Source organism: Copadichromis virginalis, linkage group LG1 (genome assembly GCF_057382275.1).
Source record: "Copadichromis virginalis isolate Kocher_CV1m ecotype Utaka linkage group LG1, C_Virginalis_male_GT1.1, whole genome shotgun sequence".
Lineage (NCBI taxonomy): Eukaryota > Metazoa > Chordata > Actinopteri > Cichliformes > Cichlidae > Copadichromis > Copadichromis virginalis.
The window spans coordinates 13,680,128-13,705,736 of record NC_140618.1 but is presented as its reverse complement, the minus strand read 5'-3'; the positions used below and the strand labels follow the sequence as shown (position 1 = coordinate 13,705,736).

At 40.5% G+C, this 25,609-nt stretch overlaps 1 protein-coding gene across 4 annotated transcripts; it reads left to right on the top strand.

The window, feature by feature from the left end:
* The first annotated feature begins 662 nt into the window (after positions 1-662).
* On the top strand, positions 663-24,258 carry esrp2 (epithelial splicing regulatory protein 2). Of its 4 annotated transcripts, none has more exons than XM_085451685.1 (17): positions 663-721; positions 902-1,054; positions 1,515-1,643; positions 8,623-8,736; positions 9,163-9,277; positions 9,794-9,889; positions 10,862-10,916; positions 11,425-11,535; positions 12,109-12,241; positions 12,521-12,563; positions 15,826-16,127; positions 16,731-16,964; positions 17,286-17,484; positions 20,507-20,711; positions 20,875-21,064; positions 22,019-22,119; positions 22,812-22,876. In XM_085451685.1, the coding sequence occupies exons 2-16, from the start codon at positions 923-925 to the stop codon at positions 22,103-22,105; spliced, it is 2,145 nt and encodes a 714-aa protein (XP_085307811.1). In that variant the 5' UTR covers positions 663-721; positions 902-922; the 3' UTR covers positions 22,106-22,119; positions 22,812-22,876. The 4 variants fall into 4 exon arrangements, with proteins under 4 accessions (XP_085307811.1, XP_085307818.1, XP_085307805.1 ...); XM_085451692.1 differs by lacking the exon at positions 22,812-22,876 and adding an exon at positions 21,407-21,435 and having other exon boundaries at positions 22,019-22,082; XM_085451679.1 differs by lacking the exon at positions 22,019-22,119 and having other exon boundaries at positions 11,428-11,535; positions 22,812-24,258.
* The last annotated feature ends 1,351 nt before the right edge of the window (positions 24,259-25,609 follow it).

The following is a 25,609-nucleotide window of genomic DNA, read 5'->3' as shown; positions in this document are numbered from 1 at the left end:
CTGAACACCTTTTTAGAGAATAAACATGCTGGAGTATTTTCTGTCACCGTGCCCACTGAATTACAGCTGGAGCAGAAGTCCCTAACTAACTGTTCTTACCCTAGTCACGTTTGAGATCAAGTTTGACATGGGTTAAAGCAAATGTCTGGACAAGATGTGATCCAAATGGCCCAACACCTGGCACATAAAGGGGTTGTTTTTAGATTATATTTTTTGCAAATTCAGGTAGCACAAAACTAATTTTAATGGAAATGCACAGAGTTTGTCCCGCAGTTCAGTTTCTCTTTAATGTACCTTTATGTGCCTGTATGATTCTGTTCTCTTCTTTTCCACTATCACCGTGAGACATCTGCAGGTTGCCCGGCGTGGTCTGCACAGCGTACGCATAAGCCTCATGGAGCGTCGCCCCGTTTTGTCTTCCACATACTTCCGGATTTAACAGCACCAATAAGCCAATGAGATCACAACACTCACCTCAGCGTCCCGCCCTCACCTTTGCGAACCAGCCAATAGAAGACGCCCCTGGGGCTCCGCTCGCGCAAAGGCCTAGCCATACAGGTAACTCGGTGAAAAAAAAATAGTAAGGGGAGGAAGAAAAAACAAAACAAAAAAAAACCTCCGGGCTTGTTATGGCGTTCGTGTGAAGGAAACACGGATTTCCACCCTTCTTTACCAGTTAAACCAGTATCTCTGGATAGAACACACTCAAGTACTGCAACAGGTAGAGTCTCTGACCGCAAAGTCTTCCGTGGCTCCTCTGAAAATAATCTCCCCCTTTTTTTTCTTTCTCTCTCCGTTTATCTCAATTGAGTTTCCAGCTCTTTTGTTCGCTCTTCTTATCACTTGGAAAAGGTGAACCCTCGTGTTATTTTTTTTATTTTAATCTTTGCTTTAATTGTAGTTTTTACCCTTGTGGTCCCTGATGGCTTCGCACAGTGATACTCTGGTGGTGTTCTTTGGGGCAACAGCTGGTGAAAATGGGGGTAAACTGGGTTCGGATGAGAGGGAAATAATTCTCTTGGTGTGGCAAATTGTGGATCTACATGAGAAAAAGGTACGGACCTTTCTGACCCCTTCGTTCGTTGTACGGTTTCTTATGTATTCAGAGTGTTTGTGGCATAGTGTCTACCTGTAGAGTCTGACATTTAAATCAACATGGTGTGCTCTCTGAAACCGTGTGGAGCCCGCTTGTCTTGTTATGCTAGCTAACGCTACTACTGCCCGTCGTTAGCGCACCTTTTTAACAGGTGTGCGACCAAATTAAAAAAAAAAAAAAGCAGACAAAAATGGGGGGCAAACACACCTTTTTGGTTTAATATGTCAGCTTCTCGATGTAAACGACGCTTTATTGACAATTGAGTGCTTTTTTTTGCGACTGCATTGTCAATTCTGTTTTGTTTGTTTTTAAACAAGTCATTTCCTGTATGTGGGGGACCTTTAATTTGCTATAAGTTAGCATATTTTTTGTCATCAAACTGTATTCCTACGCCATGAAACGCTAAATGCTTTCACAGGTCGGGAAGCTTCATAAATGTTTTGTCAAGCCGGACACCTTGGAGCTGACAGACCAGTGTAAAGAGGAGACTGGGCTGACTGTGGACGACATCGTCAAAGCTGAGCCACTGGACAAAGTTCTGCAACAGGTTAGTCTCACTGGTCTTTTCAGGTGCATTGGGAAACTTGAAGTGATGCATACGGGTATGAAAACCACAGCAGCTGCTCATTTTGTGGGAAACCCAGAAGCTTATTAAACCCACAAAACTTTCTTTTGGCAGGTTTTTGCCTAGAGCGTGATGCGATATGACAAGCCTGACTGGGTATTAAGCTGTAAGCTAGAGTAAGAGTGTCAAATTTCCCACATGATCTTTTTGTTTTTTAAAAGTGGTGTTCCACCTGGTTGAGATGTGTCATTGGTTTAGCCCTGACAGTGAAACTCTGCTGATGGCTTGCAGGAGCTCAAGAGCTATGATGGGGCAGAGCCTCAGGCGTCTGGAGATGAGGAGTCATCGCAGGTCTAGTCTTGCCCAGGCCTAGTCTTGCCCAGGCCTCATGTATGCTGTAGACATCTGGAAAGCAGAGTGTTTACCTGGGACCGCACCTCTGTTTTAGGCAGCAGCACAGACAGGAGGGTGGAAGCTTTCAGGTTGTGGGCTTCATCTTTAGCACCTGGTTACAACACTTCTTTATGACCAAGATGTAATTTTTCCTCCCTTAGTCCCCACTGTCTGGAGGTATATGTTGGCAAAAGTGCTTATGTTGCCAAACATGTTTTTTCCAACCACCCTTGAAAGGAGTGTGTATTTACACTGCATGCAGTATTCCTGCCCCTCCAGTAGTAGTACTTTAAAAACCTCTCATTATCACGGTGAAGCAATATGTTGGTGTTAATGTTTGTGCTGTTGTGGTCTGATTGCAGGTCTGTTTGGGTTTTAGCGTTCTTGTTTTTATTGCTTATTTAATTCCTTCTGAAATTTTGAAGCAGTGACGCTCCTGGGATTATTATACCCAGCGTGTAACATTCCACAGTTTTCATTTACATGCTGATGTACATTCAGGTCGCCCAAGACCTCAGCTTCAGCTACTCCAGCTTAGATTGTGTGCTGAACCTTCAAATATTAACCCAAGCAATCAGTTTGGTCTTTTCATACCTTTGTCTCATTGGTTGCGTTCTCTCTCTGCTCGTCACTCAGAGATAAGTGTTACCCTTGTTGATAGGGGGAAGAGAAGAAAACTGACATTTTTTTCAGATATACAGTCTAGAAGCTGTTTGGCTCATGTTTAAAATTTAGAAGTGATGTCCTACTCCAACTTATAAGAATTGAGGGAAACGAGCAGTTGCCTTTTGTTTTCTTTTCCTTTTTTTTTTTAAAGTGGTGGGCTTATTGTATTGACCTGTGTGGTCAGAGCACCCAAGGACATGTGCTGCATTTCTTTTGTGAAAGATTGATCAAGGTAGAGAAGCCTGGAGAGATTAGCAGGACTGTTTAAAACTTTGCTCCCATACGTTTTGGTGCAATCTGCAAAACACTGTCAAAACTTCTATTTCTATCAGTCACTGTGTGTTAATTTTCCTACACAGAACAGACTGATATGTTTTGCATGATGCTTCGCCATTGCATACAAAAAGCAGCACAGTTAAAAAAAAAAAAAAAAAAAAAACCCACAGGATGTACCGTACATCATTCTATTTCAAGGTGTAGAATAGATATAAGCATATGTAGGCATTTTTCAACCCTATGTTTGCAGCTCAGCAAAATTATTTTAACCTCCTATGTGGTTGGTGAGCTTTCAGTTTCCAGCTCACACTTGTCTTTTTTTCCTTCTTTTTTTTGATACCAAACAAATGTACCAGGCTGCTGTCAGAACAGGTTTGTGTGGAGCACGATAGTCCAAAAATATGTGTAGGTCACTGTAGCTGTAACACTTTTTACAGTATAGTTTGCATATCACACCTGCAGGCCACTCATGTTTTTCAGAATAAATTTGTATTTAGCTGTAACGAAGCTATTTCTGACTGTGAGGGTGTGGGTTTGTTCAGCTTGCAACACAACGTGTAGCGTGTTTATGAAAAATGTCATGTGATGTGAGACTGTATCTACATTACTGTGAAGCTGAAATATCACATTCGTATGCAGTCACGGCATATAGAAATGTTTCACCTGTTTCAGAAATGTATCCAGTAATCCAAGTTAATAACATTTGGTTCTCACTTACAAAGGCAGCCAAGTTGTGACATGCTTCTTATGATGAATCACACGAAAGTCTCGCACACAACCAGGATTTGAATATTTCAGCAAAAAGCCTTGTAAAGATGACAGATTTGTGCTAACACAAATAGTTATGCCAATTCATCATCACAGCTCTGTTACTTCTGCTGGGTGTGTCTAAATCAAACATGCCGTTAATTAGTATGTGAAAGGAAGACTGTTTATTACAACAACTGCAGAAGGAAGATATTGAATATATTTGGATCCACTGCAGATCCTACAGTGAGTTTTCAGTCTTCACAGTGCAAGAACAAATAGAATTTATGTTTCTTATTATGTTATGCGCCCTCACGGCTCGCACTGATTTGGGAAGCCTAGTTTTGAACCCTTAAATTTTTGTTGGTGGCCATATTTGAACAAGACAATATAAAGCTAAGTTCAGCCAATACAAGCAAACTTGATTAGCAATAATAATAATAATAATAATAATAATGGATTGGATTTATATAGCACTTTTCAAGGCACCCAAAGCACTTTACAATTCCACTATTCATTCACTCTCACATTCATACACTGGTGGAGGCAAGCTACAGTTGTAGCCACAGCTGCCCTGGGGCAGACTGACAGAAGCGAGGCTGCCATATCGTGCCATCGGCCCCTCTGGCCAAGGCATTACATGTTGCAAATATAGGTACTATATTTGTGTGAAGTAACAGATTTTTATTAAAATATTAACTTTTCAGCCACCTATACTAGAGGCAAACTTCTAGGACGGGCTTTACCGCACACAAAGCCTACTTGACATCTTAACTTCAGCAAAAATTGCATTAAAATGTTCCAAAAGGCAACAACACGCAAACAGAGTCAAGAAGTCAAGTTTTGTGACTCGATTTAGCTGAGGTGAGGCCGGTCACTGACAGTATTCACCTTTCAGACCAAGTGGTCATGCTGTTAATAATTAATGTTTTAACCATTTTACAAATTAAACAGGTGAGGTATATAAAAATTCAAGGGAAACTGGCTGTAAAGTTTAAAATCAAATGTTTAAAGTTGGGCTTTATCTGTTTATTTATTCATTTCAAGTATTATTTCAGTTTTTCTATTTTATGTGTAATATGACAAAGTCTAAGCTGACAGGGGGAAGAAAATATAATAAAACGATGCAGCACAAATAGAAAAGCACAATGTGTTTCCAGCTGCTGCACCTGTAAGAAACAACAAAAGGAGGAAAAACACATACCTGGAACATAGAACACAAAAAATGGAAAGTTGGGCATTTTAACAGAAGTTAAAGACACTGATTTGCCTTCAGGGCAAGCTTTAAGTGGCCATTTAGGGGAATTGCACAAATTCGTGTGACGCTACTGCCTTGGCTTCATTTTCCAGCGAGCTGCCGAACAAATTGTGCTCTTGTAGCTAGTAGAGCTCATAGTAGGGCGATCACTTGTGAAGGAGGGCAAACTAGCTTACTGTTGTAAAACATTTCCCCTGTGATTTTTGGCCTATAGTTGCAAACAGTGTGAAGACCATGTCACGTGTTCGGTGGTGTAAGCGTGTTGAAAGTTTCCCAAAGATATTGCTCGGACACTCCCAGCCGCTCTTATCAGAGGTTGTTTCAGTCACCACCACCTTACCTCACCTCTACATACAAACAGTCCAGCTACAGTAGAGCGCAAACTCTGATAGGACTATGTTCAAAGGCCACTTCCTCCCACTTATCCATGAAAAGTGCTTTCAGAGGAGAGTGAGACGCAAAGTTGCACCATTAATGTGCAAAACTAAACTAAAAGTAAACTTTTACTTTTAAAAACTACTTGTGAAAAAACATTTTAGCTGAAAAATTAAAAGTTGTTCAGAGCCTGAGAAGGTCTTTGAAGGTCATTCATGAGACTTTGTATGTTCAGAAGACTGAGTCACCAAAAGCGAACTCTAAAATTAAAAACTAAATTAAAACCAAGCATTTGACTGAGCAAATGAAAACTCAAGAGAAATGAGCAAAGCCATTCTGGAAACTGAATCTGAGCTAAAATTAAAAACAAAAAGTCAAAACAAAATAAAAATGAAAGCAATTAGAAATCGCAAAACTATAACATGTGCAACTTCAAACAAATATTTTTGGTTCATTCAAACAAAGATAAGTCTGCAGATTATAAAGGGGCATCACCAAACATCAACTGTGATATGGGTGATCACATCAGGATGGGGCGACCGTGGCTCAGGGGGTTGGGAATCGCATCTGTAACCGGAAGGTCGCCGGTTCGATCCCTGGACTCTCTGTCCTGGTCGTTGTGTCCTTGGGCAAGACACTTTACCCTACTTGCCTACTGGTGTTGGCCAGAGGGGCTGATGGCGCGATATGGCAGCCTCGCTTCTGTCAGTCTGCCCCAGGGCAGCTGTGGCTACAACTGTAGCTTGCCTCCACCAGTGTGTGAATGTGAGAGTGAATGAATAGTGGTATTGTAAAGCGCTTTGGGTGCCTTGAAAAGCGCTATATAAAATCCAATCTATTATTCTTATTATTATTATATTATTATTATTAATGAACAGCCATTTTTGACAGGTTTGCTAGTGAGGAATAATGAATTAACAGCGTTGTTAATTCAGAACTGGAGCGTGCTGCAGGCAGAATAAACACCAACAGTCCTGAGAAGAAAAAGACTTTAGCTAAATATTAAAAATAAAACCAGATTAATCTAGAAGCACTGGCCCTTTTTCAGTGGTCACTTTATGAGTTTGGCTCTTGTCTGTGATATCGCTGTTTGATTAATTTTCTGTTCTTCGTGTTTGCTCTTTTTAAACGTGGATTTTGACACTGTGGAGAAAGAGAGGGTGTGTCTCTGCATCCTCTATAGCTTTTCTCTCAGTAATCCGGCTTTAGACAAAAGCAAAGGTGGAGCTGCATGAATGGCTGTGAGCAAATATTAGTGCTGTTATCGCTGTACACATGAAATAGAAACTAATTTTAAGTCCATACATATTGCACTAAGCTGATCTCTATAACTTTTTGTCTTTATCTTTTTTTTAAAATAAGTATACATAAACTGAATCACTCACACACACCTGAAGTAAAAAGTAACTTGCAAAAATGATGCTTTGCATCTTTGGGGCAGTTCAGCGGTCGTGGATTTAAGTTGCATAACTGTCTTTTCCTTTTGCATTTGCAGCCTATTTTGAGTGTAATGATTAATGCATTGACTGAAGAGGGTTTTCATCTTGATGAACAATGAATAGTAGAGTTACTTTTCATGTGGTTTGCATATCACCTGTAAACCACTATCTTTAACACAACTCTGGGAATGGTTACGTAAATTGTTTGTGTATGTTTTTGCTAATTAGGTTGTGCATTTGTTTCATTCATAGCTGAGCATGTGGTTTCTCCAATGTTGCAATGACTCCTTTAATAAAAACTCTTACATGTTTCTGTCCATCCATCCTAAAACCCCTCTAATCTAACCCCGAAGCATTTCTTTCCTTGTTAGTAGATGCTGCCAAAAAGCAGGTATGGTTCAAAGATGATTTTGAGTGTTCTGGGTTTTCTTGTTTATTTGTTAATGCTATTCTCCAATATGTGTTCTGTTTTGCTTATGGTGATATTATCTGGAGCTACAGGTCCCTGAAAGTTGGTTGGAGTCTGTTTCAAGTTTGCACATGAGTTAAAGCAGGGGTCTTGAGAAAACTTGCCATTACGTTGACATTGTACCTATTTTGCAAGCTGCAAAGCCACAAACTGCTTTTAGAGAGGAGCCAAGCACTGCCTCTTTATTCAGCTCTGACCTTTATTTTTCCTCTAATTCACCAGTTTTCTTTCCAAATTATTTTCCACAAGTATCCTAACTTTAAGAAGCCTAATGCTACCAACAGCAGCTTGCTATAAATCAAATGCTGTGTCAACAATAAGTGAACTCCCAGCTTTATGAAGCAGCATGAAATGGTGGGAAGCCAAAGAAAGTTTGTGAAACATTTAAAGGGGGCCAGAGGGGCCGATGGCGCGATATGGCAGCCTCGCTTCTGTCAGTCTGCCCCAGGGCAGCTGTGGCTACAACTGTAGCTTGCCTCCACCAGTGTGTGAATGCGAGAGTGAATGAATAGTGGCATTGTAAAGCGCTTTGGGTGCCTTGAAAAGCGCTATATAAATGCAATCCATTATTATTATTATTATTATTATTATTATTAATAATAAATGTTTTTCTCATAATATGGTGGCCAAAACGGTATGAAAATGTGATGGAAAATTTGATTGCAAGTGATTTGTTTTTCTGTACAAGAGGTGTCCTTCATTGGCAGTTAACTGCTGCCAATACAGGTTGACAAAATACAAGGAAGGGGGCTCAATAAATATTGTCGTTACAAATAAGCATGGCTATGTGGGAGGTGATGGTATTTGGGACTGGGTGGCGAGGCCATCAGTGTTTATGCAAAGTGGAGACCAGCAGGTTTGACTTGTATGGGTTGGGATTTTAACTCGTCTGGCTGCTACTGTACAAAGAGAAAACTGTGGTGCTGGTGATCAGTGCTGTAATAATTCCTCCCTTTTGTCTGCACCCTCCCTCACTGGGCAAACACTGAAACCTGTTAGATGAGCGTCGCTTGTAATGAGGAGACAAATGTCAAACACAACACCACCTTCACTTTTCTGTCTTTAGATCTCAAGTACACTAACAGATTCTCATTTGTACACCGTAGGTGACGCAAGTGGAATGATTTTAAGTCCCACTTTATTTTGGATTACTTCCCATTAGCTTTTCTTCTCTCTTGCTCTTTAAAATATACTTTTAGGCAATTTAAATATGGTGCCATTTCAATCACAGTTCTGCTTTTTTTTTTTTTTTTTTTTTTTTTTTTTTTTGTGAAGGATAAAAATACTCCAGTCAGTCTTAAAGTGGCCTTTCTCCTTCCTCTCTCTGTATCTGTGCAGTTCCAGCAGTCAGTGTCATCAGAAGTAAAATGCCTTGGCAGGACCACGTACACACTTTGTGTGGACAGTCCCCTTGTCATTCGTCAGGCCCTCCACCCAGAAGCTTCCAAAAAGGTGATTATTTCACTCCATTGTTCCATAAACTGGAGACACATAGAGAGTAACATATAAAAATATAGGATTTTAGAAATATTTCCAGTATTTTTTTTTTTAATATTTGAAACAAGTCTTGTGAATCATGACTCAATAGTAGAAACTACATTTTTCCCTTTGATTACTTCAGTTCAGTTTTATTATAGTTTGTAATAAATTGGCGTGCACTGATTTCGTATTACTAACTAATTATAGCCATTTGACTTACATTTACCTCCTATTCAGTAGCACAGTGTGATGCTAGTGTGCACATACCCTCTCCATCCAAATTCTCTCCTCTTCAGCTGCTTGTTTATTAGCATCCTGCTGTATCCAGTTTCCATATCAGATTTCCAAACCCTCATTTTGCTGCACTAAGTAACTTTCTTTTTGTTTGTTCCTATCCAGAATCTGGTCCTACCTGAAATATTCTTTTCATTTGTGGATGTGAGAAAGGAGTTTCACAAATGCTGCCCAAATGCTGGCCTTGCGCAGAAGCTCACACTCACCTCGATGTTGGAATGTATCCTTTGCTAGCCTGTCGTGGCTCAAGAGTTGGCAGTTCGTCTTGTAATCGGAAGGTTGCCAATTCGAGCCCTGGCTCGGACAGTTTCAGTCGTTGTGTCCTTGGTCAAGACACTTCACCCGTTGCATACGGGTGGTGGTCAGAGGGCCCGGTGGCACCAGTGTCCGGCAGCCTCGTCTCTATCAGTGCGCCCCAGGGCAGCTGTGCCTACAATGTAGCTTGCCATCACCAAGAGTGTGTGTGAATGGGTTAATGAATGTAGTGTAAAGCGCTTTGGGGGGTCCTTAGGGACTAAGTAAAGCGCTATACAAATACAGGCCATTTATCATTTACCATGTCACTGAAATAGGACATTTTATAATCCTAAATAATCCTGACAAATAACAGAGTCGTAATAACAGAGTGTTTATACTTTTCTGAAATACTATATAATAGTTTAGCAAGTAAAAGGTAGTAAAATATCAACATGTAGTCAGAATAAAAACTGGGATGCAGCCTTAACTCTGTGTGCAGATGTTGGTCTCCCTGCTGTGTCAGAGGAGTCGATAGGGGTGAGGGAGGTGAGGAGCATGGTGCAGCTGACGCTCTGCATACTGGCTGAGCCCCACAGTAAGTAATGACAGGCCTTCTATCTCAAGTAACCTCACACTGAACAAGATGCTTAATACCTAGTAGCTGAAACTAAATTAGGCACAGAAAGAAGACAAACTGACCGATGGGGAGAGCAGTGAAGTGATCAAGGAGACCGTACTTTGTGTTAACACACTATGACTACCTTTGATATAATCAGAACTGTGTCTTTGCATTAGCCCACAGCAGGAAGAATATGGAAACTGGAAGCCCTCATGTTTATACAACAAACATTTAACCATGTTAATGTACAAAGTGGAATTTTGTCATTAATTTCTAACACTGAAATTACACACTAGCTAAATAGTCAAAGGAGAATGCTACAGTTAAGGTTTTAACATCCTTTTTCTTCTTCACATGGTTACTGATTTTATCCACGTGAACATACAGGTTCATATTCATAAGATCACATGTTCAAAAAATAAAAATGGCCATACTGACTGAAGAAAAATAACTTTAAATGCAGAAATAATCGTGTCATCTGAGCTAAAGATGTTATGACGAGTGAGCCTCTGTTCTTTTCTTTGAATTATCCCAACTACTAAACATACACCACACATGGGGAAGAAAGTAAAAGAGTGACTGTGATAGTTGGTTAATGATTAAACCGTGCCTTGATTATATTATTTCTATTTAAGGAACAAGTACTACTATTTATTTTTTTTTTTTTATTGTGACCCACTGTCAAAATGCGTGTTACAAAGTAGCACTTGTTTGTCAAAAGTTTTGTACATACAAGTAAAGTGAGGCAACATATGTAACAATGAAAACATGTCAAACTTTAAACTGAGCCAGAGCGCTCCGACTCTATCACTGTTATCACAGCCAAGTGTGTTTCTGGGTATTACAAGTTTGTGTTGTGCTCCTCTCTACATGAGAGGGAGCGTTGGACGTGCGTAAGCCAAAAACACATCCCATAATATAATGCTGTTTTGCTTTTGCTTTTTTTAGATCACAAATTCTCCTGTGTTGAAACAGTGAACTACAAGTTTGACTCTGGCACATGGTATGTATCGACCTTCAACACAAATATTATCTCAGTCCATCTCTGTGTAGTTTCTTGCCACACCTGCAGCCAGGCAGTGCTGTTTAGTCTGACAACCCCCCTCGACCACATTCGGGTCTCAGACCTCTCCGGCTCTTAGCATTGATTACAGCAACAAGGAAACCACAGGTGTGTTATTAAACCTGTCCAACTTTGCCATCAAGTGCTTACCAGGATATCTTATAGCAGAGCACCAAATCCTGCTGTTCTCAGAAAACCAAAAGCCTCTCACCTCGACAACCTTCTGACATTTAATCATGGGAGTGTGTTACTGTGTTTAGCACTTACTCTGAGTGTCTACTCGATCTATTTAAACGCAACAAGAATCAAGGTTTTTCTGTTTGTTTTCCCTAAATCCCAGTCATTTCCAGCAAGGCTTTGAATATTCTGCACACATTATTTTATATATATAAATAAACTATTAATAGTTTTATTTATTTAAATTTTCCCCACATGGTGTTTGGTGCAGCAGTAAGACTGAGCCGGTGGACAGTGAGGCTGTGATCAGAGCACGAGGGCTTCCATGGCAGTCCTCAGACCAAGACATTGCTCGCTTCTTTAAAGGCCTCAACATCGCCAAGTACGTTGGATTTTGTGCTCATCTATCAAAATGTCTTTGGAGCCTTTAACATGTTAGTCACAGAATTTGTCAACGTTTGCAGTTAGGGGAACTTTATTCTGTTACTCTTTCCTTTAAAATACTTTCCAGATTATGAAATGCTTTTAAATCCCAATGGAAACCTGACCTTGTTGAAACAATTGCTGTGTCCAAGTACAGCCTAATCTTTGCTAGTCATCTTTTTAACATCCACTGCTACACTGTTAAAATGATTTCTAGAAATATTTCTGGTATTATGCTTTTTCTGTCTGAGAGTCTGACATGCTATGCCTTCACAATATACTGGCAGCAGCCAATCTGTTCACACAGAGCTAAAAGACTGGAGGCATAACAGATGTTATATTAACTGCCAGATTACAAAATGCTAGTTTTGCTGAATTAATGACTTAGTCAGGCTTTGTTAGAGTTTTTGATGGCGATGATATGAAAAGACAGTCACGGTGGTAGAAATTTAAGATGAAGATTTTGTTTGAGAACCCAGCAGATATAGGTAATTGTCCCTTGCATTCATTTATCGGTGCCCTTGTGTTTCAGGGGTGGTGTGGCGCTGTGTCTTAATGCTCAGGGCAGGAGGAATGGCGAGGCCTTAGTTCGCTTCATCAACTCTGAACACCGAGACCTGGCATTGGAGCGCCACAAACACCACATGGGCAGCCGCTACATTGAGGTGAGGTTCTCTCAGTTCAATTGTGGCTCCATGGTGTAGTTTTTTTGGGGGGGAATTAAAAAAAAAAAAATCTGATTAGAGTCCTCTTTTGATGTCATTAAGAAGTCGAGCTGAATGTGAGATTTAATCAAATTAATACCATCAGTTTTATGAAGGAGTTTTGTGACGTGATTTTTCTTCTTTCCTTGCTTAAAAGTTGGGTGATTGACGTGTCTATTTGATTTTTGCCTGAAATCGTAGTCACATATTCATATTAAGTTTTCATCTCGTGTTTTTCAGGTCTACAAGGCCACAGGAGAGGAATTCCTCAAGATTGCTGGAGGTCAGATTTCAGGGTTTTTTTTCTCTTTCTTTTTCTCCTCTCACCTGACCATGATTACATGGTCATACTGAAAGACTTTCTCAGTGTGAGGTAGCATTTTGTTTCATGGATTTCCTGCACTTTTGAAAAAGGAAAAAAAACCCACCCTCTCGCATCTGTAAAAGTTCACCACTTTGCTCTCTTAAAAGAAGGAGAGAAATCTCCTCTGTGCTCTAACTCTCCTGTTACCTGTGTGTTTGCCTCATCCCAGTGGCTCCCTTATCTCAGACTAATGAAAGGCGCTTTGTGAGGTGTATCCCCCACAGCCCCCATCCCTTGCTAATCTCCCCTTCCCTAGGCCAACCCCTCTGAGGCCACTTGGAAAGAAATTTTATTCTGGGCTAACAGCAGTTCACCTGTTCTGTTCAGTTTAGCCTCCGGCTCCATTCCCCCTGAGGGAAAGAGGGCTGTCGCCCAGTAAAAGGACCAACTCGGTGCTAACACAAAATGGGTGTGAAGAGACAAAGGCATGGCCCGGGGCCTGAGAGGAAGCCAGTTGTAACACAAGGGTAGAGATAGCAGTCAAAAGAAGCACAGCCGCTTGCAGCAGAGAACTTACACTGGCTGCTTGTTGGACCCTGGACTTTAGTCAGTGGGTTAAGAATCAATACATATCGATAGCACAGTGAACTTTAAGCAAACAGTGGAGAAGCAGACACAATGCATGATAAATGAAAGCAGTAAACATGTAAACAGATGTGTAGATTAAATAGTTTCATTGTTTTGGATGTAAAGCTTGAAATTGAAAGATCTAACATTTTTCCATCCTCTGCAAAAATACCTTTAGGCTGCCGATCTGAGTTTACTGAGTAAAGGTGGAAGAAACAGGATCAATAAAGAAGAAATATTAAAGCCATTGAACCAAAAATTATATTAACCTGATCACATATCATATAAAATTAATATCTGGAGATGAGTCATTTAAATTCTTGATCTGATTAGTTGTGAAGTTTCTTTTTTTTCTATGTACTTTTATACTTTCTGCATTTGTTACTGCACATTTTATAAATCTTACTGTTTACAATTGACTTTGTGGTGGAACAAGACCATTTGTGTCTGTAAACCTTCTCTTTAAAGGCTGATCCAAGTAAATATAGCCTCTTTTTGCTGTTTTTGTCTCACACCCAAACTGATCTTGCCTGGAAGCACACCAAATGAGGGACACAATTTACAGAAACTGTAAACCAAAGAGAAAAATTTAACTTGGTTAAGTTAAATGTGTCCGTGGGCAACGCTGGTCACAAGTGTCAGGCTGGGCAGCCTTCTTAACAATTAACTTCATTTAATAAGATGTATGTAATTGTAACCTCATCTGTTTATCTTTAATGATCTTTTATTAACCAGTATCACAATTTCAAGCAGCTTAAGAGTTGTTCCTTAATATTTGCTGTTTTCTCCAGTTTTGAATTAGATTTAAATTCTCAACATTAAATGGGTCCAATTGCAGTCAAATTTTAATATTCCTAGAGACCACTTTTTTGGCTTTCTCCAGGTTCGTAATTTCGTTCATTCTAGAATTCCACAGTCTTCAGAAATAGTTATATATGATGATATTGAGACATTTCTTATTAAGCGAAAAGACAGAACTCATTTTATCTCAGCTTTTTACTCTCTCCTATATACTCTTAGTAGCAACACACTGAGCGCTATTTATAAATGGGAGAGAGATCTTAATAATCAATATACCGAAGAGGAGTGGAAAGGAGCCATTAACATGAGTAGTTCCACTTTTACTTGTAACCGCTTGCGAGAAACCCAATACAAAATCATACATCGCCTTTTATATAGCTCCTAATGTCTTGCATAAGATTGCACCTCATATTTCCCATCTTTGTAGTAAATGTCAAAAAGAAACTGGCACTTTTTTTCATTACTTTTGGGAATGTAAATTAATCAAAAGATTTTGGAGCTTCATATCTCAAGAACTAAGTAATATTTTTAACAACCTGATTCAAAGGGACCCCGGGTACTTTCTTCTCGGCCTACCCTCAAAAGAATTAACATTGAATCACTTGCAGCGCAAATTATGTCACAAACTATTGCTGGTAGCTAGGAAATGTATTCTCATTAATTGGGTTAAGGATAAACCTCCCTCTGTGACGTTGTGGTACAGAGAATTATTTAAAGTTATTCCTCACGAAAGAACTGCTGCTATTTTAGGAGGAAATGAGGGTCTCTTTCTCAATGTTTGGACCCCTTTGCTTTCTTATTTGCCAAATGATTTGTCCCAACTCTTTCTTCTTCTCTGTTTGGTTGTGTTGTTTTATGCTATTCTTGATAAACGAATAAAAATTGTATATCAAAATGTAAATGGGTAACCATAAACTTTAAGACACACATTCATATCTCTCTTACAATAAAAAGTGACAGCTTAAGTTTCTTTAGAAGTCACTTTACAAATTATACATGGCTGCAAAATACAGGCATTTTTAGCATTTCTTTCAGCTTCATTTCTCTTAGCCAAGCTTGCCCCAAAGGTTTACATGTCAAACCCTGATTCCATACTAATTTATTGTGCATTAAACTGTACAGTCTGTCTTTGAGCACAGCACTGATCTGTGCTTTCTCTGTACACCACACATGCAGAAACGAACTGCGTGCTGCATTACTTGTGTGCCTTTTCTACCGCAGCTTGTATTTTTGTTTATAGTTTAGAATTTAATGGATTGCAGGAAATGTTGAAATTTTATAATTTGTGGGTGATAACATAAAATACCTTGATTTTTCAGATATTTAATATTGTAGACTAGCTGACATGGCATAAATGGCATCTATAGGTTACTTAGTTGATCCACTACTTTGTTTTAGGCTGAGTTGAAATATGATGGCGTGCATTTAATGCTTCATGTTTGTTAAATCCTCAGTTTTCAGCTTTTCTTTTGGGTCACTGGAATTGAATGATTGTCCCGACAGCAATTCAAAAACTTCATTAAATATATGGATCTATACAACCAGAGGAATCACAGTCACACTTCCTGTCCCTTGGTTGCATTGTTACTGAGTCAAAAGTCTGATTTATGACTCAGCTTTGTTGTTCCCAACTTGTGGACTGATCAACTATGACAAATGCAAATACTCCATATAACAAGATTTACTTTCAGGGTGGCTGTTAAAAGTAACTTAGTCAGCAGAGAGTGAATAGGACTTTTTGAGAATTACAAAGTGATTTTTGGAGGCCCTATGGTGTAGCGAGCTTTATCCTTCCTGTCCTCTGCGACTATAGGTACATCTAATGAGGTGGCCCAGTTCCTGTCCAAGGAGAATCAAGTGATTATCCGTATGCGGGGATTGCCATTCACTGCCACACCACAGGACGTGTTGGCCTTCCTTGGTCCTGAGAGCCCAGTTACAGATGGCACCGAGGGTCTGCTGTTTGTTAAGTACCCAGATGGGCGACCCACTGGTGACGCCTTTGTGCTCTTTTCCTGTGAAGAGTATGCCCAGAATGCGCTGAAGAAACACAAACAGATCCTCGGGAAGCGTTATATCGAGCTGTTTCGGAGCACTGCAGCAGAGGTGCAACAGGTACATTCTTCCAGTTGTGTGGCCTGAAAGTTTTTCTAGCTGTAGTTTTTGATGTAACAAAAAGACAACATATAACTGTTTGCGCTTAGATTCTCGTTGTAATGCAAGAAAAAGATGTGCTACTCCAAAAACAAAAAAAAGAAGAAGAAAGTTTCCCGTGCAAGATACTTATTAGATGGGTTTGTGTTGTGTAATACACTTTCAATTGATTCTTTAGTGCTCTCAGAATAGCCTAAGAAAGTCGTTTTTGTGCAAGTGTGAGAGAAAGTTATGACAGTCACCATGGCCTGAGGTCCACAGCAGCTGTTTCCTTGGGTTTCCAAATGAATGGTGTTATGGCAACATAGAGAAGTGAGAAAACATAGTATCCAGAGTGCGAGGTATTAATAAATCAGACAATACTGGAGTTTGTGCAATACTGTAGATGACAAAATCATTTGTGCAATGTGTGTGTATTTATTTTTTTTAGTCACCATGACACTCGGTTACTGTTTATGTATTTGTTGTACATTTTTTAATGCTTGTTGCATATGCAGTCAAGATTCATTTATTTATTTATTTATTTATTTATTTATTTGTTTTGTATGTGTCTGTGCTTTCCAGGTTCTGAACCGCTACATGTCCACACCTCTGATCTCCACACTGCCCCCTTCGCCAATCATGCCTGTCCCAGTCCTCACAACACCTCCGTTCCTTCCAGCAGCCAGCAGCACTCGCGACTGCGTACGCCTCCGTGGTCTGCCCTACACTGCTGGCATTGAAGATATCCTGGAGTTCATGGGAGAGCACACTGTTGACATCAAACCCCACGGAGTCCACATGGTCCTCAACCAACAGGTCAGCCTATTAGAAAGTCATGGGCCCAGGCATACTTGTAATATTAAAGCTCTATATCTTAATACTGACTTTAAAAATAACAGCCATACAGCATTTTCACTTACATCTTCATCGTAAATCTCTAAAAATGAGAAAAAGTTTTGTAAATGTTACCAAAATAAAACAAAGTAAAAATAAAAAATTGGGAGGGGCAATATTTGCAAGTCCAGAACAGCTCAATGTACTGTTAAAATTATTTTCCCCACAGATTTACTTACACTTCACACACACACACATTCATTCAGTCATTTGTTAATTGGATTTCTACCCCTGTCTGTGCAGGGACGGCCCTCTGGTGATGCCTTCATCCAGATGAAGTCACCTGACAAGGCATTTATGGTAGCCCAAAAGTGCCATAAAAAGACAATGAAGGACCGGTATGTGGAAGTCTTCCAGTGCTCCACAGAGGAAATGAGCATTGTCCTGATGGGTGGAACTCTGAACCGCAGCGGCCTCTCCCCACCCCCCTGCAAGCTTCCCTGTAAGTCAGAAACGCCAAATAAGGTCCACATAAGCAAGAGTTGCAGTAACATTTGATTGATTGATGATGATGATGATGATGATAATAATATCTGAAAACCATGCTACCATGTTGGAAATTCTGCTTAATCTTTTCTGGTTCTAGCACTTCTCCACCAGATTAAAACATGCCAACACTGAATAGAAAGGCCAGTCTTGTACAAGGATTAAAGTCTCCCTAAGAATGAGCTGTAATAACACTGAATTTCTTTTTTTCCCCCAATAACACTGAATTTCATCATCTTTAAGTCACACTTTACCAACATCTTAGCTTCAGCTGTACTTTGTTTAGTGGTGAGCATGTTAAATAGTGGTTAGTGAAAAGGTGCCTGTATTTGTGTTCAATCAGACTCTTGACCTCTGTAAACAAAACAAAGCCATAGGTCATATTCAAATGAAAGGTGAGGCCAGTGTGCAAGCGCCTTAAATCTGCATTCTTTTTAATGGGCAGCATAGGCGGAGTGCTCCGTTTGCAAAAAGGTGCCCGGTTGTATAGAAGTCTATGGATAAACGGAGCTCATTTTCTTTGCTGCACACTTTCCTGATTCCTTCATAGACTCTGTTGCTAGTTTCAGGTCATAAACCACAAGGTTCATTTTGAAAATTATAGACATTATTAGCCATAAATGAGGACATTCAGAGTATGGCTAACAACTTGTCAATCACAGGTCATTCATGCTTCGACAGTGTTGGGTGTAGTTCGTTCCAAAGCAAGTCTTCACTGTAATCACCTTACATTTTTCAGTAAGGCACTGCACTAAATTCAACACTCACATTAGAGCAGGGCGATATGACCAAAAATATTTATCACGGTATACATTTGAAAATTTGCGATAACGATATAACTGACGATATAATTGACAATAGACAAAATGCTTTACAACTCCACAACTTTATTAGTGCAAAAAACCCCATCAATGTATTTTCACTTAAACAAGCAGCTGTTTTTTATGTGCATTAAAGTTATATAAAAATTTAACAGTGCAAATTCCTTGCTGACAGTTTAACCAAAAGGCATTTCCAGTGGAAACTGGCCGACATATCCTCAGCATAACCATGTATAATATCCACAAAACTTAAAAAGAGGTTATACAGACACAATACGGTAATATTATGTTGAAGCACAGTACGTATCACTCCTCGAAGCTCTGCCTACGATAGCCGTAATGCTTTGACAATCCATCAAGCGGTGCGGCTTCGTAACTTAGCAAAGTCGTACTGAAACATTTGACAGATCTTCGAGCGCCGTGTACCACATAAAATCGTTTCGAGGTCAGTAAACACAACCAGAATTCATACATAAGGCACACGGGATTATAAGGGGCACTGTCGATTTTCAGAAAAATCAAAGGATTGATTTTAAATGTGCCGTATTTTCCAAAAAACACGGTAATAACGACGGCTCGCTAGCATGCGCTACCAAAAATAGTGCTTTGTTGTGTATCTGACGGACGAAAGCCAAACCAGTTCCACACCACTGAAGTCACAGCATTTTTACAAACCAGTTCTGGTTCATCTGTTTCATTTAACGATCCGCTTTCGCTCTTCTCATTCTGCGTCACCGCCATGTGCGTATGTAAACAAAGGCACTACGCATGCGCGTTTTACCCATATTCTATTGCGATATTTCATTTTCCTATCGTTGCCCAAAATTACACCGGTATTACCGTGAACGGTATGATATAATCCAGCCCTAACTCACATTACAGTTACAGTTATGCTGCTACTTGGATTACAAAGGTTCTTAAGTTATTGGAACACGCTTATATACAACAACAGTCCTTTGCAAGCATCTGCACAGACAACACCAGAACCCAGTGCTTTACAACACTGCATCTGACTCTTTACATTGTGTTTGGTAATGTAAGGATGGATGTAGCTCCTTGTCCTTGGAAACCCGTTCCACAAAGCTCTCTACACACTACACTTTTGCTGGCCACATGACGATTGGAGGTAGCGACTGACACTGCAGAAAGTTGGTGACCTCTGCTCACTATGAGCCTTACCATCCGCTGACCCCAGTCTTTGATTTTACATGGCCTACCGCTTCTTGGCTCAGTGGCTGTCGTTCCCAGTCACTTCCACTTTAACAGTTGACTTTGGAATATTTAGTAGTGTTGAAATATCCCAGCTGGACTTGTTGCACAGGTAGCATCCCATCACGGTACCATGCTGGAATTCACTGATATAATGTAGCTGCTACTAGAGGTTATTTTGTTTTGTTTTTTTAATTATCAAATGTTGACACTTTGTTAAATTTGCTAAATACCTACTTAATAAAGGTTGTTTTGCTTTTTCGCCTATATCTTAACTAGAATTAAGAATTGGGGTAATATCTTTTTGAACATAATTTTACTCAAACTGACCCCAAAAATGCTGCCAGAAGATCAGCAGTGCTGGTACCATGTTGCCTGACTAACACTGGAACTGCCCACAGTTTCGCACACGTAGTGGCTGTTTGTCTGTAAATAGATCTGTGCCATCATTTGTGCGTGTTTACACTGCACCATGAAGGACACTGCGAGCTACGTAAATAAATTCTGATGGGTCTTTAGGGGATTTCAAGTAGTTTTTTTCTGGCCTAGATCTTATTTTTATAGTTATGGTTTTAGTTTTTAGTTTTATAGTTGGGTTATAATCAGTGCATCCCTACATGTTTGACTACCTCAAAGGTGCAGTATGTGAAATGCTCTACTCAAAAAGGCCATTGTTTCCTTTTTGTGTGCAGCAGCTGCTCTACATTTGTTTCTTAGTCTGATTTATTTTACCTTTCAGAGCCGTTTGAACGCTGACATCTAACACAATTTTGCAGTCCTAAGTTTGTCAACCGTAGGAATGTGTTGTGACATGTTTATGACAGCTTCTGCAGTTTATCCAGAGACAGTTGTGCAGCATGCTCAGTTGATTCATATGCTTGACAGCACTTTACTTGTGGCGGACTGTACACACACCTTACACATGCATACCTCTGTCTCTTTCTGTAGGTCTGTCTCCCCCCACTGCCTATGCTGCATTCCCCACTCCACCTGCCATTCTCTCTGAAGCTGCCCTCTACCAGCCTCCCCTGCTTGCCGCTCCCAGACCTCCTCAGACCACCGCACACAGCCCTGCTCACACTCTGGCATACTACCCCCCTCAGCCACATCTCTATATGAACATGAACATGAACTACACTGCCTATTACCCCAGGTAAGTACATTGTGATCTAAAGCACATGTCGAATGTGACAAACTGATAAAGGTCAAAGGTTAAACTGCAGCATCACAGGCTGGCAGAAGAATACAACTGTGAGGTGGCAATTTTAGTATTCATCATAACTTTGCTTTTCCACTTATTCCCATTTGCTCTCCAGCCCTCCAGTGTCTCCCTCCACAGTTGGCTACTTTGCAGCTTCACCTGCAGTGGCAGTTGCAGCTCAGCCCCACCATGCTGCAGCTGCCGCCTCTCCTGTATTACCCCAGCATGGTGCCCTGGTCAGGATGCAGGGTCTGCCCTACAATACTGGAGTCAAGGACATCCTCAGCTTTTTCCAGGGATACCAGGTCAGTACATGGAACTCTGAAATGAAAGCATGTTTTAATTCACAGGAAATGTGGAGCCATATACTTGAAAAGCTTTGTCTTGTATTTGGATGTATCAAGCTTTTGAGATAACGCCTTGAATAGTGACAGGATAATTGTTGTCAGTTTCTTGCAATAATTTGGTAGTTACTCTTCCCACAGTGGGTGAGTGCCACGTGAAAGTTTCTAACTGTTGAACCATTCGGCGCCTTTACTTCTGTGTTTTTATTGCAAAATTACACTATAGTACTACTCAATTAAAGGGACATGTGTGCACTTGTGCTCTTCCCCCTCCTGTTTGCTTCCCGTGTCTAATGCCGCCAGTCCAAGTTAGGTGGAGTCCCCTGAAGCAGGTATGAACACTGATAGGTGTGGCATCAGACATTTCCCAAGATGGGGAGGGAGAGGGGTGGGGTCTGAGGTGTCATAGGGTGGTTGTTGTTGCTGCTGTTGTTGGGGCAAAAATCTGTGGTCTGCTTTTGGTCTTCATGGTTCATGTGTTTTATAAATCTGTGCAAATATCAGGTTCAGAAAAATAAACTTGTTTTGAGTTGCACACTCAAGATTGTTGGAAGGTGTGTGTGTGTGTGTGTGTGTGTGTGTGTGTGTGTGTGTGTGTGTGTGTGTGACTGTTGGCTGAACCATTGCAATTGTATCCCTGTTGGAGTGTGTTTTTCTGGCTACAATAGCTACTCTCACACTGGTCCTGGGTGAGAAAACTATTCCCATACCGCCACTGGTATCCTTTACCACACACTCCCCTCAACTAAACACTCTGTAGTTAAAATGACACCTACTCAGGCGTGTGTGTGCTTTGTTTTTCCTCCTTCAAATAACATGTAACATATTTTTCCCAAAACTGTGTACTGCCATGTGTGAAACAATGTGGAGGGGTCCCACCCTGACTGTGTGTCCGTCATTATGCTGTATCTGTAGTATGCCCCTGACGAGTACAGCGGCGTGGTTCAGATGAGCGAACAGGCCAGGAGTCTGATTCAGCCCAAAGAATGGCTCTGTCTTTAGGGACTCGCCCCAAGGTAAGAAGAGCCTCCGGACTAGAGCAGCGGAGTGGAGGGAGAGTGCATGTCCTAGACTTGACTAACATCTTACTGTTTTGGCCGTCGCACGACATCAGATACAAATGGCTACTAGCTTTAAAATTGTCAACAAGTACTTCCAAGACAGTATTTAGACTTTGAATCACTGATGTATAAATTGCAGTAGGAGCTGATCATGATTCTGCACTGTTAAAGTGATCCAGTCTATTTCATGCTGTCAATCATTACTTTTGGCTGTATTCACAAAAGAAAATGTTATGACTGTCTCCCTTTGTAATGCTGTGACATGTGATTGATAAAGCTTCATGGATTGTTGCTGCTGTCACTGCTGTTGTGATCAGTGGATTGATACATACCTGCATGTCTGAAGGAATGCAAGCTCCTTTGTTGCATTGAGCGGATTTTGGTGCAGGATCCGAATGCATGCAAACTAACCAATGATTGTGTTGCATCTAAACCTGCCTTGTGGGTTTCAGGTCTCTGAGAACAGCATGTGCTCTGCTTCTCTCTTCAAACTTTTGGTTGCTTTCTGACTGGACCGGTTTGATGAGATAGTCTTTTCCCAGTGCATTATTCCTCCTCTGCTTTGTGGGCTCCCCCTGGTGTTTTTATGCTCCAGTTACATTAAAAATACACTTACTGACTTCATCACTTTTTTTTTCCCCCTGCAGCTTCAGCCAGACGCCGTTCTCATCTTGTATAACTTCAGTGGGCAATGCAGCGGCGAGGCCTTGATCACCTTCCCCAGTGAGGAGATCGCCAGGCAGGCTGTAGCCGAGCGCTCCAACCACCCCTTCTATGGGCAGCAGGTCCACTTGGCCTTCTGTAACTGACCACTAGCCCTCCATCTCCTTCCACCTCGCTCAATTTAGCATCCCACCAAAGAGCACTCTCCTGCAAACACCTCTTCAACCTCCGGTTATTCCGATACTCTGTCAAACAGCTATTGCTCCTCTCATTTTTCCACGATCTGCTTTTCACACCTGACACTACTGGTACTGGCACTCCTGAAGCTGCTGTTGGAATTTGAGCATCTACTTACGCTCAGATTTTCAGGTTCATGTCACTTTGTGGATGTCATGTATAGCATTTCTATGTGTTTGCACCAACTGTAATAGCTGGTTGTGGAGAAGAGAGAGTAAGGAGTGTGGACAAACCTAAATGTGGATGATCATTTAAATGCACACTGCATGTGTTCCCCATAAAACTGTACAGATGTTCATCCTGGAATGCTTGAGGTTGTAAAAAACCAAACAAAAACAAAATACAAAAACAACAAACTTCTACACACAGTCATTTATGTATATTTCTAAATTTTCACTTTGCAGCAGTGTGGGATTTCCTGTGTGTTCGCTCTGTGCAAGCACAGCTGCGTGCATGCGTAGGCTTTTGTTTATTATCTGGTGGCCTGCAGCAGTGTATTTGTAACACTGAAAAGAGAAAAAGCCATAAAGTGTGACTTAGACTACTGAAAGAGAGTATAACTGTACACTTGTACTTGTAAACTGTCATGAATTAATTTGACATAACTTTGAGCTTCAGGGACTACTAGTTTATACACAGCTGTGCAACAGGAGCAACTAATGCACAACTGTTTTCTATAAAAAAAAAAAAACATTTATGTACAACATACTGTCATCCTATTTAGACTTTTTCCAAGCACTACAGATTTCTTTTTGCTTCAGTCAGACTTGAAGAACTGAGTGTCTTTAACAGAGTAGCACAATAAAATAATTATATTTTTATTAATGTCATTTCTTTACAAAAACTAAGATTTTGTTATCAAATGAACATGTGTTTCCTAAAGTTGTTTATAATTAGCTACTGTATGTCTTTTGTTCTTGTCTCCAGAATATTTATGTCTGTCTGTAGCATGCTTTAATTCCTATCAGAGTACTGTGTAAAGCTGCATGAGTTTTTCCTGTGGCAGGCCCTCTGACAGCTCACTTAGTTTTTCACCTTGACTGCGCCTACATCACCCAGAGTGCTATACTGGCCCAAAAGAGGCTAGGGCAACCTCTGGTGGCAGAGGAGATATTTCTTTTTGTAGCAAGTTTGAGACTTGCCTGAATTTAGATCTATGTATAGACTGTAAAGAATAAAAAGTGTTGACAATGATCTGTGTTAGTTGTTCTTATTTAGAGACAAATGCAAAAAACTGATTTCTAGTAACTTCTACTCCTGGTGTTTGTTTGTTTTTTTTCTCAAAATGCTGATGAGTGATGTATTTCAACCTCAACATATTTTAGGCTACTATCAACCCACCTAGATGCATTTGGATTATCACTTAAAGTAAGAGGCCATCTTGTTAGGTCCACTTGTTTACCTGCCTATAAATGTTATCTAATTAGCCAATCAAATGGTTGCAACTCACTCCAATTGTGCATATAAGGTCAAGATGACCTTCTGTGTTGGTGTCATAAAGCTCCACAATCCTAATCCCCATATTTCAATCCAATAGAGCATCTTTGTGATGGTGGAACATCACAAAGATGGTGGAAGATTCGCATTGCGGATGTGTAGCCGACAAACCTGCGGCCACTGTAACGCTGTCATGTCATGGGATCGAATCTAGTCTGTGGCCTTTGTGTGCAGTTTGCATGTTCTCCCCATGTCTAAGTGGGTTCCTCCACAGTCCAAAAATAGGTGTGAATGTGGACATGAATCTCTGCCTTACCTCTGTGATAGACTGGTTACCTGTCCAGGGTATTGATAACTAGATAAGCAGAAGAAAATTGAAAGGATCTATTCTTTGAAAATGTGCCATTAAAACACAGTAAAACAAGCCCAACCCTACCCTTAAGACTAGATGGGTTGATTACCTGTTACAGCTGAAGCGGTCAAAAGAATGTCTGTAAATAAGCAACAAAGTCCTGTTGAATTGTAGAGCAAGCCAAGCGTGGACATCAGAGATTCTCAAAAGAAACAACCCAACAGGCGACCTGTTGGATCTAGACTTATTTCAAATTAAGAGCAGATTTTAAAAAAAAACTAATTCTAGATGTGAGCGCTACCGCCAGCTGCAGCACGTTAAAGTTTCAGTAGATGGCGCCAAAGAACGGTTTCAATTTTTCACGTAGTTCTGGGAACCGAAATTCAGAGGTTCAAAGGTGTCAGAGCAAAAGGAAACGCGTACGTAGACGGACACATAACCACAACTGAAATGCGTTTCCTTCTTCAGTTTAATTTCGGGACATCTTTGGCACAGCGTGAGTGGAACAACTGTAGAGAGAGAAGACACAAAGAATCAGTCTCTGCAGCAGCAGCAAAAGTGGCAAAGTTTAATTTCGGGGAAAGTGGGGACATTTGCGACTGAACCTGCACTCTTTCTGATCACTGAAATTAAAGGTGATTCGAAAAATGCTAAAATAAGTACGCAAATAAATGCACATCTGCTCAGTGCAGAGACCAGACTCCAGAAGGTATTTTATGATATTAAAAAAAGAAACTGGAAAAAAGCAAAACAAAA

Excerpts from the sequence above, each read along its gene's own strand:
- esrp2 (XM_085451672.1), top strand. The coding sequence starts at position 923 with ATGGCTTCGCACAGTGATACTCTGGTGGTGTTCTTTGGGGCAACAGCT. Across the intron at positions 16,128-16,730 it reads CTGCAGCAGAGGTGCAACAG|GTTCTGAACCGCTACATGTC; the intron begins GTACATTCTTCC and ends TGTGCTTTCCAG. Across the intron at positions 17,485-20,506 it reads ACCCCCCTGCAAGCTTCCCT|GTCTGTCTCCCCCCACTGCC; the intron begins GTAAGTCAGAAA and ends CTCTTTCTGTAG.